This window comes from Talpa occidentalis, unplaced genomic scaffold, assembly GCF_014898055.3.
Source record: "Talpa occidentalis isolate TD23 unplaced genomic scaffold, MPIMG_talOcc4v2.1 talOcc4.9, whole genome shotgun sequence".
Lineage (NCBI taxonomy): Eukaryota > Metazoa > Chordata > Mammalia > Eulipotyphla > Talpidae > Talpa > Talpa occidentalis.
The window spans coordinates 18,116,250-18,133,362 of NW_023605305.1; the positions used below are offsets into that span (position 1 = coordinate 18,116,250).

A 17,113-nucleotide genomic window follows, 5' to 3' on the forward strand; every position below is an offset into this window, starting at 1 on the left:
TGTGTCATTGGGCCACCAGCCCTCTCTGAGTCTGTTTCTGGTGTTTATATGAGAATACAACATGTACTTCTTATGGCTGTTGAGGATTACAAAGAGAACACTTAGCATTTGCCTAGTACACAGCAGGTTCTCAATAATTGGTAGCTATTATTAGCAAACCCTAAAAATAACTCTGAAGACGAAATGTAAAAATGTTTATATAAGTTATTAAAAGGTATTATAAAAGAAAAATATAAAGCAGTTTAAAAAATTTATATAGACTAGAACAATGTGAAAAATACATTAAAGTCAGTAGCAATGGTCTGGAATGCCCTATGGAAAAAGAACAGCAATTTTGTTAAGGTCACTGGTAGTATACATAATTTTCTCCTAATTATATGTAAAACTGTCATGTAGTTTTTCTAAATGGAAACAAAAATTGCATGCCTTTAAGGAAGGTAACTTCCTTATCTAGAAATGAATTTGGTGTTGTATTTCACAGCAATATGTAAGGCAGACAACTCCATTTTTCCCCATCAATAACTCACTCATGTGTGGAACCCAGCATCCTTTACATACAATCATTTCTGTGTCAGGATGTCTACTGCCTCAATAATCAGGTAAGCTTGAAATGGCTGACATTTTTGTTCAAGCTGCTGTTGTTCACAGAAAGCAATATGGAAATCCTTAGCTCTTCAACAACTAGGAGAGAATGCAATTTGCCATCTCTCATAGCACCTGGGCGCTATTTCCAGACTTTTGTGCTTGAGTTGTGTACACATTGTGCAGAATTAAAATTTATCAGGGATTTGCCACAGAAAAGAGTGAGCAGGATGCTAATATAAGCAAATCATTTTGCAAGTGACCTGATAAGCTGTTCAGTGAACATCTGGGCATCTGTAAGAGGCAGGCACTGTTGGATATTAAAAGAAAGAAAGAAAGAAGTAGTCCCTGCTCTCATGGAATTTTCAGTCTAGTAGGGAAAATAGGTTAATGATGAGAGGGGCCTGTACAAAGAGCAGGAGTTAAGAGGAATTAATTCTCCTGTGAAATAGGGAGAACAGTGAGAAAGGGAAAGCTCCACAGAGAATGAAGAACTTGAACAAGGTATAGAAGAGGAAAGATGTATTTTTTACTTAGACAAAAGAGAGAGAGTACAAAGAAAAGTAGTATGTGGAAACAGAGGCATGAAAAACGGCTGGATTATTGGGACTCATGCAAAGAGGGAACAGGCAATGCTTGAGAGGTAGGTATGCAGAGTCTAGCTTATGCAAGGTTTTGAACGCCTGGCTTGCACTTAATCTTCCTTACTGGGGAGTTACAGAAAGGTTCAGAGTAGTAGAGTGAGTGAGTTAGGTGAACATTTTAGGAAAATCCTTCTACCAGAGGTAAATTAAGGGATGTGAGGCGGTGGGGGGGGGGGAAGGGGCTGGAAAGTCAATGAGGATATAGTCTACTCTCTTAGCCACTAGATTAAAATAAAACATTAAATTGTCAGCTAAATTCCCATTCTGACTAGTGCTCAGGATTATAAGAAATGCCAAAGAATTGTCAGTCAGACCTTCCAACCATCAAGCAGAGGCACATTTTCTTCTTTTATTCATTTTCCTATAACTCCAATCCTATCCCTAATAAGTTCCATGAGGTTTACAGAACAGTATTTTCACAAATACACACAGAATTTGCTTAACTCTGACTTTAAAAGGGGGCTCCCATTCACTATTTGTCCCCCATTTGTTAGAACAGGCAAACAAATAGCAAAGCAAACAAAACCATTTTCTTTCAGAAGTGTCCCCTAACGTACTGAGGCAGTGTAGTGATTTGTCAAGCAGGTGCTCAAGACTGGTAAGCCCCAAGTGCTTAAAAGGAACATGTTGATTGACTAGAAGCAGTAAGATAAGAGTAGAAAGATGAATTGCTCCCTTGGAGTGCTGGTCCTAACTCTACCACTGACTGAGTGTTCAATTATGTGATCTCAGCCAAATTACTCGTTAAGATACCAGTGGGTATGTTGTCAAAGACACAGCCAGTTTAAATACAACTAAACAGAACTACTGGATTTAATAACAGAGGGATCATTGGAGACTGAAGAGTATCGATGAAACAAGGAAGGCAGAAGTCAGACTCTCAAATGATTAGGAGATATGGAATTGATGAATGAAAGGGAGATAAGGAATAGAAGATGGTAGGTATAGAAAACTCTTCTGGAAATTTCTCATAGGTATTAAGAACATGACTCTGGACCCAAATTCTGAGTTTTGAACTGAGGTTCCATCACTTATTAGGTTGTATAACCTTGAATTAAACTGTTGTGCCTCTTTTGGCTCAGTTTCTTCATTTGTACAACGGCACTTATGTCATGAGATTGTTTTGCAAATGAATGAATATGGTAAAACTCTAAAGTCTAGGACTGATACAAGGCAAGCACTATGTAAGTGTAAGATGATGATAACCAACACCATCATGGTGTTTCAACAAACTTAGCAGTGAAGGGAAAGACTGACAGGGAATTAATAAGAGGATGTAGAATTGAAGGTAAAGTCCCCTGCTAGAAAGACCTAAGCATGATGAAATGCTTATAAGTAGTAGAAGATGCTGGAGACTGAAAATACAAAAACTGAAAAACTGATGCCATGAGATCCTAAAGGCAGAAAACAGGTTAAAATCCTTCTATTTAAGGTATTATCTATAGACAAAAGTAAGAACATTTCATCCATAGTAATAGCAAAGGGGGCAAGGAAAGATGGACAAAGATAATGACAACAGATAGTGACAATAAGAAGTTGAATAGTTCTTATCACAACAAAGAAGAAAGTTAAGGTCAAAAAGTCTTTGGAATCTTAAAGAACTCAGTAAGTATGACAGGCACAAATTGTGTAGCGCTCCAAAACCACTTCAAGTTTACTGGCACTTGCTATATCCAATAACTCTGCTAGTTGTTCTTGATGCATAAGGTTTGCCTAGCCCCCACAACAATGCTATGAGATAGCTGCTGCTGTTATTATTACCACCACGATGCTCAAGAGAAAACAAGGGATTAAAGAAGTTACTTGAAGTCACAAAAAACTAGAAAATGGTGGAACTGGAATTAGAACCCAAGTCAATTACTCATAAGTTTGGACTGTACTATAACGACACACAGTTTACCGGCTCTTTCTCCAAATTATTACTTTCTCATTCTTAATTACAGACTCCCCAAAACTTCCTTTCCCCAGTCTCATAAAAAGTTTCAAAACCTTGAGGTGGGGAATGCTACTTTCTATTTTCACACAGGGGCTTCCCACTTCACATAAACTACCTGGTCCTTGATGGTATTTATATGATCTTCAATGCAACTCTTGATTTAGAAAGTCAAAGAGGATATGGAGAAAAAAATAAGATCCAAATTACTATCTTCTTTTTAGTTTGTATTAAGTGTAAAACTACCCCACAAAAAAGATTCATCTCTGAATGAAGTTAAGGTGAAAGGGAACATAATACAAACATCATCGAACATACCTTGATATCATTGTCTATTCCACCAGAAATAATCTGATCACTTGTGTCGTTGAAGGTCACAGCTAACACCTGGTAAGTGTTCTGAAATGTCTGGATGGCTGCTTTCTTCCGGATGTCCCAAAGCTGAAGCACAGGAACATGTGTTTTAACATCACTCTAGAAGTAACTGCACAGTACATCCCTAAGCCCAAGAACTTTGTTGTGGTGAACATATCTCTACTAGAGCCTAGTTTAGTAAGGTGTCTAGATACCTAGTAACAAGATAAGTGACAATAATTTGCCAATGTATCTGAAGACTGGCAGACTTCTTTGTTAAAGTTCAAATAAACAGTAACATGCCCCTTAGAATGGGAATATTCTATTTGCTTAGTTCATGCACTCTTAACATAGCAGGCCATCAGACAATGTTTACATACTGTATCTCCTGGGGCCTCACTGGTGACGCAGGGGTTAAAGACACAGTGCTACCAAGCTATCACCACCACTGCAGCACAAGTTTGATCTCCAGCCAGGGAGCTGGGTCACATATGTGCAGCAGACCTCTCCCCTCTTGCTTGCTGCTCCCCTCAGCAGTGTATTTCAGTAGATTGGCCTGTTCTGCTCTCCAATCTGTCTCTGATGAATCCTCTCATCCCACCCCCACCCTGCCCCTCTGGCCTACACCCAAGTTCTTGTATGCATAAATAAATAAATCTTAAAAAAACAAACTATATCCTAACTCATCAGTGGATTAAAACTTTGGTTAAAAAATATATACAAAAAATGGGATCTCCCTGGTGGCACAAGGGGTTAAGTCTCAGCACTATGAAGCTATCCACAGCCACTGCAGCATAAGTTCGATCCCCAGCCAGGGAGTTACCCACATGGTGCAAGCAGACCTCTCCTGTCTCGCCCGCTGCTACCTTCAGCAGTGTATTTCAGTAGATCCTCCTGTTCTACTCCCCACTCTGTCTCTGGTGACTCCTCTCACCCCTGCCCCTGCATCTCTGGCCTGTACCCCGGCTCTTGTATACATAAATAAATAAATCTTTTAAAAAATATATATACAAAAAGGTTATATTGTGAAAATGGTAAAGCCAGATATGTCAGAAGATAATCTTTCTACAAAAACAGTGAGTTAGCTAAACAAATAAAAACAAAAAAACAAAAAGATACATGCAGACTCAGCTTTACCAGAATTTTAGAAACAAATAAAAGGTTTACAGCAACCAGGCAAATGATTAATGAGGAAAAAAACCACTTGAGTAGTCTTAGTAAGAGGCTCAGTAGCACTTTAATTTACCATGGACTCCATCTTCTACTCAGCAATAGCCTTAAAGAAAACAATCCATATTCCCAGTATGTGCTCCTACTACCAGATGGAACAGAATGAAACTTACTCCTTATTCTCAAAAAGTTAGGCTATTTGTTTTTACCTGTTTGGTGGCTCCCAGAAAGGGAAGCTCCCTCTTATCTTTCAAGACTTACTACAATCTTCGTTTTAACAGATATTTTTATTCACATCAAATTAATCTTTGTCTTTATCCTAAAAATTATGGTAACTACTTAAAGTTTGATTCAAATCTTCTAGAATTTTAGTCCCAGGGTCCTCCCTGGTGGCACAAGGGGTTACGAGGCAACCTATGAAGCCATCCGCAGCACGAGTTCAACCCCCAGCTAGGGAGCTACCCACATGGCACAGCAGAACTCTCCTGACTCACCCGTTGCTCCCCTCAGCAATGTGTTTCAGTTAGTCTGCCTGTTCTATTCCCCACTTTGTCTCCAGTGAATGTTCTCACCCCCCATTCCTCTGACCTGTACCCCAGTTCCTGTATGCATAAATAAAAATCTTTTTAAAAAAATAGAATTTTAGGGCCTCCCCAGTGGCGCAGTGGTTGAGCGCTGGGCTGCAAAGCTGCCCACAGCCTCTGCAGCGCTGGCTCAATCCCCAGCCGCCGGCGAGGGTCCCACATGGCGCGCAGACCTCTCTTGCCACGCCCGCTGCTCCCCTCAGCAGTGTTCTTCCGTCAGTCTGTGTGTTCTGCTCCCCGCTCTGGCTCTGGTGAATTCTCTCACCCTCCCAAGCTTCTGATTGTACCCAGTGCTTGTATAAATAAAAAAAAAGAAAAAAAAAATAGAATTTTAGTCCCAATCATTTTTTTTTAAAGATTTATTTATTTATTATTTATACAAACACTAGGTACAGTCAGAAGCACGGGAGGGTAAGAGAATTCACCAGAGCCAGAGCGGGGAGCAGAGCAGGCAGAAGGACCGAAGTACACTGCTGAGGGGAGCAGCGGGTGGCAGGAGAGGTCTGCATGTCATGCGGGACCCTCCTCCGGTGGCCGGGGAGCAGCCGGGGAACGAACTGGCGCTGCAGAGGCTGCGGGCAGCTTCACAACCCAGCACTCAAATGCTGTGCCACTGGGGAAGCCCCCAATCATTATTTTTAAAAGATTATATGAAATAGCCAGAAACATACTAAAAAGTGACAAGTAAAAGAGAACTTGCCCCTAAATTACTTGACTGTAACTTGCTAATGTCCTATCACTTCTAAATACTTTAGTGTGTTTTTTCACAAAGATATTCTCCTACATAATTAACACAACCATCAAAATCACGGAATTAACAGATACATTACTACCACTTGATGCTCAAGAGGTCATTCAAATGTTACCAACTTGTTCCAATGTCTTTCTTTACAAAAGTATTCAGTTCAGAATCATGTGTTGAATTTAGCTGTCATAATTTAGCCCAGAATATTTCCTCAGACTTTCCTTGAGTTCTATGACCATGACACTTCAGAAAAGTATAGGGCAGTAATTTTGCAGAATGTGTCTTAGTTTGGCTTGTCTGATGTTTCCTTAAGATTACACTCAAGTGGGCCTCCCCTGGTGGCGCAGCGGTTGAGTGCTGGGCTGCAAAGCTGCGCGCAGCCTCAGCAGTGCCGGTTGGATCCCTGGCCATGGGGCGAGGGTCCCACATGGCGCGCGGACATCTCCTGCCGCCTGCTGCTCCCCTCAGCAGTATACTTCGTCACTCTGCCTGTTCTGCTCTCCTCTCTGGCTCTGGTGAATTCTCTCACCCTCCCATGCTTCTGACTGTACCCAGTGCTTGTATGAATAAATAAATAAATCTTAAAAAAAAAAAAAAAACTTAAAAAAAAAAAAGATTACACTCAAGTTATGTACCTTTCGCAGGAAAATCACTGAATGATGCTGCATTTTCATTGTGTCATATAAGTGCTTCACAATTTTGATTTTTCCCATTGCTACTAACATTCAGCTTGGTCATTTGATCAAGATGTTCTTGTGACAAACTTTCGTGCACAAGATGTTCCAGGCTCATCATGTACTTTCTCTGCCCAGTCCTGAAATAAGGAGCTCTGGTTCCTTTCAGTGGAAAAACTATATTTAAAGGCCAAGACCTGCACAGTAGATGGGTTCATTACCATTGGAGTGGCATTGTTCTTCAACCCTCTCAATGGACAGTCAGGCAATACAGGCACACACAGACACACACACATAACTATTCACACACATTTAGATCCATTTTTTCCCCTATAACTATTACTATATTGAAAGTCTTAGTTCACATTGATACTTACAATTTGATACCAACACTACAAGATGCATTTTAATTGTCTTTTTCTGTATTGGTAACTCCTTTCTCTGACACTGAGAAATCCCTCAGACTTATTTACTTACTTGATCAAGCTTGTTGTATGTAATTAATCTCCTCTATCCTTGTGTGCCCTTGAAATAAGTTAGTACTGCTAGGCCTCCTTATATTTATTTGTAAAATGAAAACACTGGACAAAATCAATGGCTTGCAAAAAGACCTGTTACATTGAATCATTTGAGGAATATATTTAAAATTCTAATTTTTAAAAACAAAATATTTTAACATCCCAGAAAAGAAAAATAGATGAGTATAAATTAAAAAGAAAATGTTCAGACCTATTATAAGGAAAATTTCAAAACTCTGAAGAATAAAACCAAGAGTGAATGAAACAAATGTAATGACAGTCCATGTTCAATGGATAAAAAATTCAGTATTATCAAGATGCCAGTTCTCCCCAACCTGATCTATATAGATTCAATGCAATCCCAACTAAAATTTTAGCAAGTTATTTTGTACCAACAAAACAGCTCTAAAATTTATACGGAAAGGCAAAATACCCCAAATAGTCAACAATGTACTGATGAACAACAAAATTGGAACAATGACACTATCCAACTTCCAGATATATTATAAATCTAGAATAACCGAGACAGTGTAGTATTGGGGAAAGAACAAGGAGATCAATGGAAGGGAACAGACAATTCAGAAATATACAGTCAAATGATCTTTGACAAAGCAAAGTTTCTTCAAAAAATGGTGCTGAACATCTATTGATATAGCTAAAAAGATGAATCTAGACAAGGGCCTTACATCTTTCACAAAAAACAACTTAAATGGATTATAGGCCTTATATGTAAAATAGAAAATATGAAACTCCTAGAAGGTAACATATGGCAATGATTTTTTTTCACTGAAGATTTTATTTATTTATGCATCCAAGAACTGGGGTATAGGCCAGAGGTGGGGGGGAAGGGTGAGAGGACTCACCAGAGGCAGAGTGGAGAGCAGAATAGGCAGATCTACTGAAATACACTGCTGAGGGGAGCAGTGGGTGAGACAGGAGAGGTTTGCTGCACCATGTGGGTTAGCTCCCTGGCTGGGGATCGAACTACTGTTGCAGTGGCTGCCAACAGCATCATTGTGCTGAGACTTACCCTTGAGCCACCAGGAAGGCCTGGCAATGATTGTTTAGATACAACTCCAATGGCACAATCATGAAAGAAATAATTGGTAAAATGGTCTTCACTAAAATTAAAAACTTCTGTTCTATGAAAGATAGTGTTAACAGAATGAGAAGACAAGCCAGAGGCTGGGAGTAAATACTGCAAAAGACACATCTAATAAAGGGCTATTAATCAAAAATATAAGGAACTCTTAAAACAATAAGGAATCTGATTAAAAAGTGAGCTAAAGACCTTAACAGCCACCTTACCAAAGATACACAGATGGCAAATAAGAGATGAAAAGAAGCTCCACATACTATCAGAGAAATGCAAATGAAAACAAGACACCACTATTTATCTATTAGAAAGGCCAAAATTCTAACACCAACACCACCAAATGCTGAAGAGGATGTGAAACAACACATTCACTGCAGTTAGAAATGCAAAAAGTACAGTCATTTTGGAAGATTGGTGGTTTCTTACAAAATTAAATATACTCTTACCAGGATTCATACTCCTTGGTATTTACCTAAAGGAGTTAAAAACTTTCATCCATATAAAAACCGGTACACAGATGTTTATAGAAGTTTTATTCATAAGTGCCAATTCTCAGAAGCAACCAAGATTTCCTGTAGATAACTAGGTAAACTATGGGAAATGGAATATCAATCCACACTAAAAATACAAAAGCTATCAAGCCATGAAAAGACACAGGGAAATCTTAAATGCATATTACTAAGTGAAAGAAACCAGGATGAGGAGACTACCTACTAGATGTTTCCAATGATAACAATTTAACAAAACTATAGAGAGAGTAAAAATATCAGTGGTTCCAGGGGTTGGGATAGGGGGGAGAGAAAGGATGAACAGGCAGAGCACAGAAAATTTTTAGGGTAGTGACAAAACTCTAAGATACCCATAGTGATCTATGTCCTTACATATGTGTCCAACCCACAGAACAAATACTAGGCAAAAGAGAATCCTAATATAAACCATGGTGATTAAGATGTATCAATGTAGAAGGTGATTAAGATGTGTCAATGTAGCAATGTAGGTTTATCAATTTTAACAAGTATACTTACCACTCTGGTAGGTGATATTAATGGGGGTTAAGGGAGCAGGGATGGGCAGGTTTGGGTATGCATGGGGGCAGTGGATACATGGGAAATCTCCCACTTAATCTTGTGATCCTAAAACTGCCCTAAAAAAAGTCTTAATAATGACAAAAAAAATTCTCATTCCAGAGCTACTAAACCCTCATTGGGTATTTTAATTTTTATTTTTTAAACATTTATTTATACAAGAACTGAGGTGCACACCAGAGGCGCGGGAGGGTGAGAGAATTCACCAGAGACAGTGGGAAGCAGAACAGGCAGATGTACCAAAAACACTGCTGAGGGGAGCAGTGGGCGAAAGGAGAGGTCTGCCGCGCCAGGTGAGAATCTCCCTGGCTGGCTGGGAATTGAATCTGTGCTGCACAGGCTGCAGACAGCTTCACAGCACTGCGCTCAACCCGCTGCGCCACCAGGGAGGCCCTAATTGGGTATTCTTAATATTTATTTTTGCATAGAAGAAATGGGGCATAGGCCAGAGGTGTGGGGAATGACAGGATTCACCTGAGACAGACCAGAACAGGCAAATTTACTGAAAAAGGTTCAGTGGATGAGACAGGAGAGGTCTGCAACACCATATGTGGATTAGCTCCCTGGCCTGGGATTGAACTCAGGCCTTTGCAATGATAGTGCTGAGACTTAACCCCTAGACACCAGGAAGGCCCTAATTGTGTATTTTTAACAGGTTCTGTCGGTGATTCTGATATATAGACAGGTTGGAAATCACTGGACTGAATGATCTTTAAGATCCCATCCTAGTCTTTAAAACCATGTACTGAGATTTTTACCCACTGGCTATAAAATTTCACAACTTTGTAAGACATGTATACTTCTGTCACTGTTATAAAGATTGAACAGTGATCAGAAAAGAAAATTGCCAAGAATTCAATTTAGGTGATCCATTGTATTCCAAGTCAATATGGTTCTAACATTATCCTGTAGAACACTTAAAACATTGTCATTTTAAATTATTTTAAAAAGTGTTTTGGCTTTTAAAAACAAAGCTGTGAAGAGGAAGGTACAGCACAGGTGGGAAGGTAAGACTAAGTGCACATTCTGTCACCTCAGAAATGGCAACACACAAACACCCACCTTAACTGTACCATCGTCACTGCCAGTGCAGACAAGCTGGGGGCCCCTCCTGGCTGGATAACAGGAATTCACAAAGGAAGTATGTCCCTTCAGTCTTTTAACCCTCTCACCAGTTTCACTATCCCACACTGCCACAGTTTTATCTGTGGACGCTGAGAAGAGCATACTAGAAGGTAAGAGGAAGAACAAAAAGAAGTAAGACAAACTACAGCAATTTATCCTTTCCACTTGCCAAAATACTCAAGATCACTGACATGCTGTGCTGACAGTTTGGCATGATACTGAAATGCTTCCCCCTACTTTCAAAAACTGAAAGTATGTTTCAGACATATTTCAGATAGTTACAAGGTGCGTACCTTGCAAAATATTTAAAAAATTTCCTTCTGTAGTTCCCATGATACATTATACATCTAAAATAGTTTTCTTAATCTTTTCCTCCTTTGTGATAGACAACACCTTACACATAAGATATCAGCCCACTTGGAAATCTTTAATTACCCCTTGCTGCAGAGATAATTAAGACAGACCCCCTGATCCAATGGCTGAGTAATTTTAACCCTTTCTCTAAAAAAATCAAAGTTTTTGTTTCCGAGGTTGAGCTCTAAGTTATAAATAACTTTATAATGTTCTCTTTACTTGAACATGAATAGGAAAAATGTATGCCAGGGAACCCTAAGAATATAAAGAGATAAAAAACAATAAAAATTTTTACCAAAATGCCTAATGAGAATGATTAACTTTGTATAATCACATTTCTACATATCTATAGTTATTCTAAAACTACGCAATCATTAAAATGTTTATGATAAATAGTATGTTATGACAAAGAGGTATGTTAGGTGAATTAAGTTAAGGGATAAAAAGAGCAGACAAGATTGTAAACATAATTCTAACATACAGTATACATAAAAACCAAATAGCTTTGAGTAGGAAAAAGGCTTGAGAAAAAAGTGTCCAAACATTCACAGCAATTATCTTTGGAATGTTAAGAATATGGGTTATTTTTTTATCTTTTTGCTTTGAGTTTCTCAAAATATTTTATTACTTTTATAATAGGTAATTTACATAAAATAAAACTAATTGCATTTTGTCTTAAAAAGAAAACAAATTTGTCTGACTGCTGATAAGTTAAATGATGGATACATAGAACAATAAACATCTTACTTGGAGTGACGGTGATAGGAAAATAAGAAGAAGAAAAAATGCAGTAGCTTCTGACAGCAGGGTATCTTGAGAGAGCAAACTCAAAAGATGAAATGCAAAAAGACTCCAGGAGGACTTAGTATGAGAAGGCAGTCACTCAATGCTGGAGAACACTCACCTGCCATCTGTGTTATAATGCAGTTCCATCACCGCTCCACTGTGTCCTTTCAAGGTAGCATAGTTATCACAATCACCGTAGACGTTCCATAACACTGTTAGGGAGACAGGGGTTCTGTGAGTACTATCAGGCAAAAAACCATTACTGACCATTACTGACCACTTATGAATTTACCAAGACAACAGTTCTGAAATTATACTCCCTTGGAACACTATTATTTCTACCAGCTACACCAATTTCCTGACCCTGAAATAAAAATGGCAATATTTCCACATTTCGTAAGGTGTTAAAAAAAAAAAGTTAATGTAGCCAATTGTAAAATCAAGTATTTGTTAAAATTTTGGCACTCATTACTACTTGTCTGCTATGAGTAAAAGGAGATAACAAAATGATGGCACTTAGGGAAAATAAGGAAACAGCAGCTGACTTGAGGGTCACATGGCAATGACTTGGTGCTACATTTATTTATTCCATGTGTGCTAAATATCTATTACATGTCAGGTGTTGCAGTAAAAGGAGGTAAATGAAAACAAAGTTCCTATCTTCAGGGAGCTTATTCCAGCAAGGAGTGAAGTTTTATGAGTGTTAAGGAGGATTAATGTACATTATATATATATATATACAAGTTACTTTTCTGTTAATAAAACTGCTTCCAGTTTGTTTTATCAAATTAAGCATATCAGTAATTCATGGATATTATGCATCCCAGGTGCTTGGCCACTAGTAAATTTAATGATCACAAAACTAGAACACCTAAATCAACATGCACAATGAAGACAGATACTTGCCCAGACACACCGAGTCATCAGTACTGACTACAGGACTTGTTTCTCTCACAACAGGAAAATAAAGCCAGAAGAAAAAAATTTCAGGCTTCTGTTATCTTCTGTTACCTTTTCTCATGACTCCCCCAAAATGATTTTTTCTACTTTTTCTCAAAAATGGGTATTACTAAGTAGTAGGTGACAATCTAAGAGTAGATCCTAATGATGTTCAAGCAAATTATCTAAATTAATTGCCACTTTAGGTAAGGATCCTCTAAGTGTAGATCAAGAGGAGGGTCTCACACCTTTGGGGAAAAGTTCTCTCTCTTATTACTCCGATTGATCTGCTAAGCCTGGATCTCTTGTCTTGCTAAGTTAGTTCAAGATTTGCCTCCATGAGGAAGACATTTTGAAACTAGAGCATTTAGGATTGTAACAAAATTCCTTCTTTTTTTTTTTTTTTTTTTTTTTATAGAGGCATGCTTTATTTATTTGTTTGCTGGTTTGTTTGTTTGTTTTGTTTACACATGCACTGGGTACAGTCAGAAGCGCGGGAGGGCGAGAGAATTCACCAGAGCCAGAGCGGGGAGCAGAGCAGGCAGAAGGACCGAAGTACACTGCTGAGGGGAGCAGCGGGCGGCAGGAGAGGCCTGCATGCCATGTGGGACCCTCCTCCGGTGGCCGGGGAGCAGCCGGGGATCGAACCGGCGCCGCAGAGGCCGCGCGCAGTTTCGCAACCCAGCGCTCAACCGCTGCGCCACCGGGGAGGCCCCCTTCTATATCTATATGGACCCAAGTTCTATACCCAAATCACGCAACATTTTCATGCCTCTATTTTAGCATCTCAGCCACAGTTTGTTATGTTACCAATTCAGACTAATACCTTACTCTGCACAGAAGGCGTTAAAAATAATCACTATTTGGCAAAGACCAATTACTTCAGATTCAAGTACTATGCCTTACATATCAGTCGGTCAAATCCTGCAGATGCTAGGGTCGATCCATTGGGATGGAACTTGCAGCAGTACACTTCTCCTTCATGTCCAGAGAGAAGCATGATTGGAGCTTGAAGGGAAGAACATCTTGGAGGCCCCTAAACAAAAAAGATAACAGTAGTTGCTGCAAACAGGAAAAAGATTGAGGGGTAGGTGGGCAAAGGGAGAAGACAAGGAAAAACAATTGAGTGTATTTCTCATTTAGAGAGTGGGAATTCTCACATAACTCATGCCTCCAATTTGATATGCTCAAGTTACCCAGATCTATCTGTTACACTGTTCTCCTTCACTCTGCTCCTGTCTCACAGCCAATTTTTAAAAAAAAAAAAAATTAAAGATTTATTTATTTATACCAAAGCTGGGGTACAGGCCAGAGATGTGAGAGGTTGAGAGAATTCACCAGAGACAGAGGGGGGAGCAGAACAGGCAGACGGACTGGAGACACTGCTAAGGGGAGCAGTGGGCAAGGCAGGAGAGGTCTGCTGTGTCATATGGGCCTCTCCCCATCTGGCTGGGAATCAAACCAGCGCTGCAGAGGGACAGCTTCACAGCACCTTGCTTAACCCCCTGTGCCACCACCAGGGAGGCCCTCATAGCCTATTTTTAATTGCTCAAACATTTTAAACTCATTTCTGCCTCAGGATCGTTATGCTTGTTGCCTGAGAGACAGGAATCTTTTGGGTTTGTCTCCTTTCAAATGTTTCCAATTCAGAAAGTCTTTCCTTGATTACTTGGAACTCAAGCAGCACCCTACCTCCCCTTTGCATTCCATTAAGGCTACTTTATTCCTTCACAGCACTTATCATATGTCATTACCCTACTTTTACATTTATTTACATATTTTATTCCTTCTGCCTGAACTAGAAGTTCTGTGAGTACAGGGAGCCGACCTATATTATTCAAACTGTCTTCCCAGTCTCTTGCTCATTTTTTTTAAGGATTTATTTATGCATATAAGAACTGGGTTGTAAGCCAGAAGTGTAGGGGTGAGAGGATTCACCAGAGAGAGTAGGGAGCAGAACAGGCAGATCTACTGAAATACACTGCTGAGGGGAGCAATGGGCGAAACAGGAGGCCTGCTGTACCATGTGGGTTAGCTTGCTGGCCTGGGATCAAACTCCTGCTGCAGTGGCTGGCCACAGCTAGACAGCAATGTCTTTAACCCCTGTGCAACCAGGGAGGCCTCGTCTTTTGCTCATTTAATGAATGAATGAACTGAGCTTTCCAACAACCCTGCAGGATACAAATTATTGGGAAAAGTTGTCTGGATTATGGACCTGGGCACTAAGGCTAGACTTGGGCAATTCATGGAAGCCTGGGCTGATATTCTTATCAGTCAGAAGAACAAGTGTACTAGCAATAATCCTCAAATCTCTTCAGCAGTTTTCAGCTGAAACATTAAAAGAAACATTACATGCTAAGCATTTTCAAACACTATTGAACAAATAAACAACATAGTTTGTGTTGCAGCAGGAAGAAGGGTCAAAAGGGGAGGGAGAGAAAAAAGCATACACAGTGGTATGTGCAATGCAGAAGAAACAAAAGCTGGAATGTGGGTTAGAGTATGCAATGTTGCAATTTAAAATAGTATGCAGGAAAACACACACTTAAAAAGTACTCCATGATCAAGATTTGAAGGAACTGAATGCATTCCACCTGGAAGAAGAGCATTTTGGTAGGAGCGACAAATGTAAAGGCTCTGAGACAGGAGCACAGAAGTCAGTGTGACTGAGCAATGGAAGACTGGTAGATCAGAGCTAAAGGGAAAGAAGGCAAAAGATTTAAGGACTTTGGTTTTACTCCTGAGTAAAGTGGAAAAGACTTTGAGCAGAAGAAACATGATTCGATGTTTAGGAGGATTTGTCTGGTTGCAGGTTTGAGGACAGGCTGATCATACAAGTGCAGAAACAGGAATACCACTAGGATCTTATTGCAATAGTGCCAAATAATAGCAGCTTAGATCAAGAGCTAGTGATGAAGATAGAGGTGGTAGCACGTCTACACACACACACTTACTTTATTTTTTTTTTAAGATTTATTTTATTTATTTATACAAGCACTGGGTACAGTCAGAAGCGCGGGAGGGTGAGAGAATTCACCAGAGTCAGAGGGGAGAGCAGAGCAGGCAGAATGACGAAGTACACTGCTGAGGGGAGCAGCGGGCAGCAGGAGAGGTCCGCGTGCCATACGGTACCCTCGAACCAGTGCTGCAGAGGCTACGTGCAGCTTCGCAACCCAGCGCTCAACCACTGCGCCACTGGGGAGGCCCCACACACACTTACTTTAAAATTAAACTTATTTCCTTACATCTTTAGTTTTTGTCCAGTGTCAGATTTCTCCCCACTGGTGTAGTCCTGGTAGTTCTTCAACATAATCCATCCAACCATAAACCATCACCATTGTCCTTAGTGCCTGGTATGCTTCCCTCTCCTGTTTTGACCCCTCTCCTTCTCCCTCCCCTCCTGTAAGCCTCAGGTCTATAGCCGCTTGCAAGTTTTGTCTTTTTAACTCTGGATATATTTTGAGGATGGGGCCAGTAGGATTTACTGAAGGGCTAGTAGAGGGATTGTGAGAGGACACCACCTCTATGTTACAAGAAATGTAGTGAAGAGCACGCATTCTGGGCTTAAAAACTGTTTCTCTCACCTGTATATGTCTGTTGTCCCGTTTACAAAATGGGAAAAGTTTCCAATGCTTAGGCTATTACCAAGATGAATGGGGTTTTCATATACAAAGGACTTAGTGCAAGGACTCTATGAGTGATAGCTGTTATTTGATTGTCAACATCAATGCAGAGAAATAAAGGGCAAAGCAAGCTGCCCAATGTCCCAAACCGAGTATCATTCATTTCCTTCCTTCCCTCATTCATCCAACTACTCTTTTTTTTTTTTTAAAGATTTATTTATTTATTTATGCATACAAGAACTGGGGTACAGGCCAGAGGTGCAGGGAGTGAGAAGATTCACCAGAGACAGAGTGGGGAGCATAACAGGTGGATCGACTGAAATACACTGATGAGGGGAGCAGTGGGCGAGACAGGAGAGGTCTGCCGCACCATGTGGGTTGCTCCCTGGCTGGGGATCGAACTTGTGCTGCAGTGGCTGCGGACAGCTTCATTGGCTGCGTCTCAACCCCTTGCGCCACCAGGAAGGCCCCATCCCGGTTTTGAATTCAAGGTCCTAACCTCTGGTTCTAAAGCCACCTCAGGGCGGTGGAGAGGTGAACGCACAGGGCCACTGTAACAGTGTTGATCTGTTTTAACTCCAGATCCCAGAGTCTCGCTCCGCTCCGGGCAGTGTGGGGCTGGGGGAGTAAGGCCGGCGCGGAATCACCCGGCGCGGCGCCGAGAGGCGAGAAGGTAAGCAGGGCGAGGGCCCAAGCCGCCTGCTGCTTCACTTACCGCCTGCAGCAAAGCTCCCGGCGCTGCCTGCTGCTGCCCGGGTCCGGGGCCCGACCCCGCTGCTCCCAACAGCAACTCATGCCGCTGCCGCTTGACTGGGACCAGCGGCAACTCTGGGCCTTTGCGCTTCGGCTGTTCTATCATGGCGGCAGCCACTCTCCTCAGGGCCGCCACCGACCGCGCCGA

At 40.7% G+C, this 17,113-nt stretch overlaps 1 protein-coding gene across 1 annotated transcript in view; it reads right to left on the reverse strand.

Annotated features, from left to right (window-relative positions):
* The window catches only part of SNRNP40 (small nuclear ribonucleoprotein U5 subunit 40), a 28,665-nt gene extending 11,553 nt beyond the window's left edge, over window positions 1–17,112 (reverse strand). The window contains exons 1-5 of the mRNA XM_037498936.2: window positions 16,928–17,112; window positions 13,496–13,625; window positions 11,769–11,862; window positions 10,448–10,613; window positions 3,478–3,600 (exon numbers count right to left, since the gene is read on the reverse strand). Coding sequence (XP_037354833.1) covers window positions 3,478–3,600; window positions 10,448–10,613; window positions 11,769–11,862; window positions 13,496–13,625; window positions 16,928–17,071 — 657 coding nt within the window. The 5' untranslated portion in view covers window positions 17,072–17,112. The remainder of the gene's footprint in view (window positions 1–3,477; window positions 3,601–10,447; window positions 10,614–11,768; window positions 11,863–13,495; window positions 13,626–16,927) is intronic.
* Between the last annotated feature and the right edge of the window lies 1 nt (window position 17,113).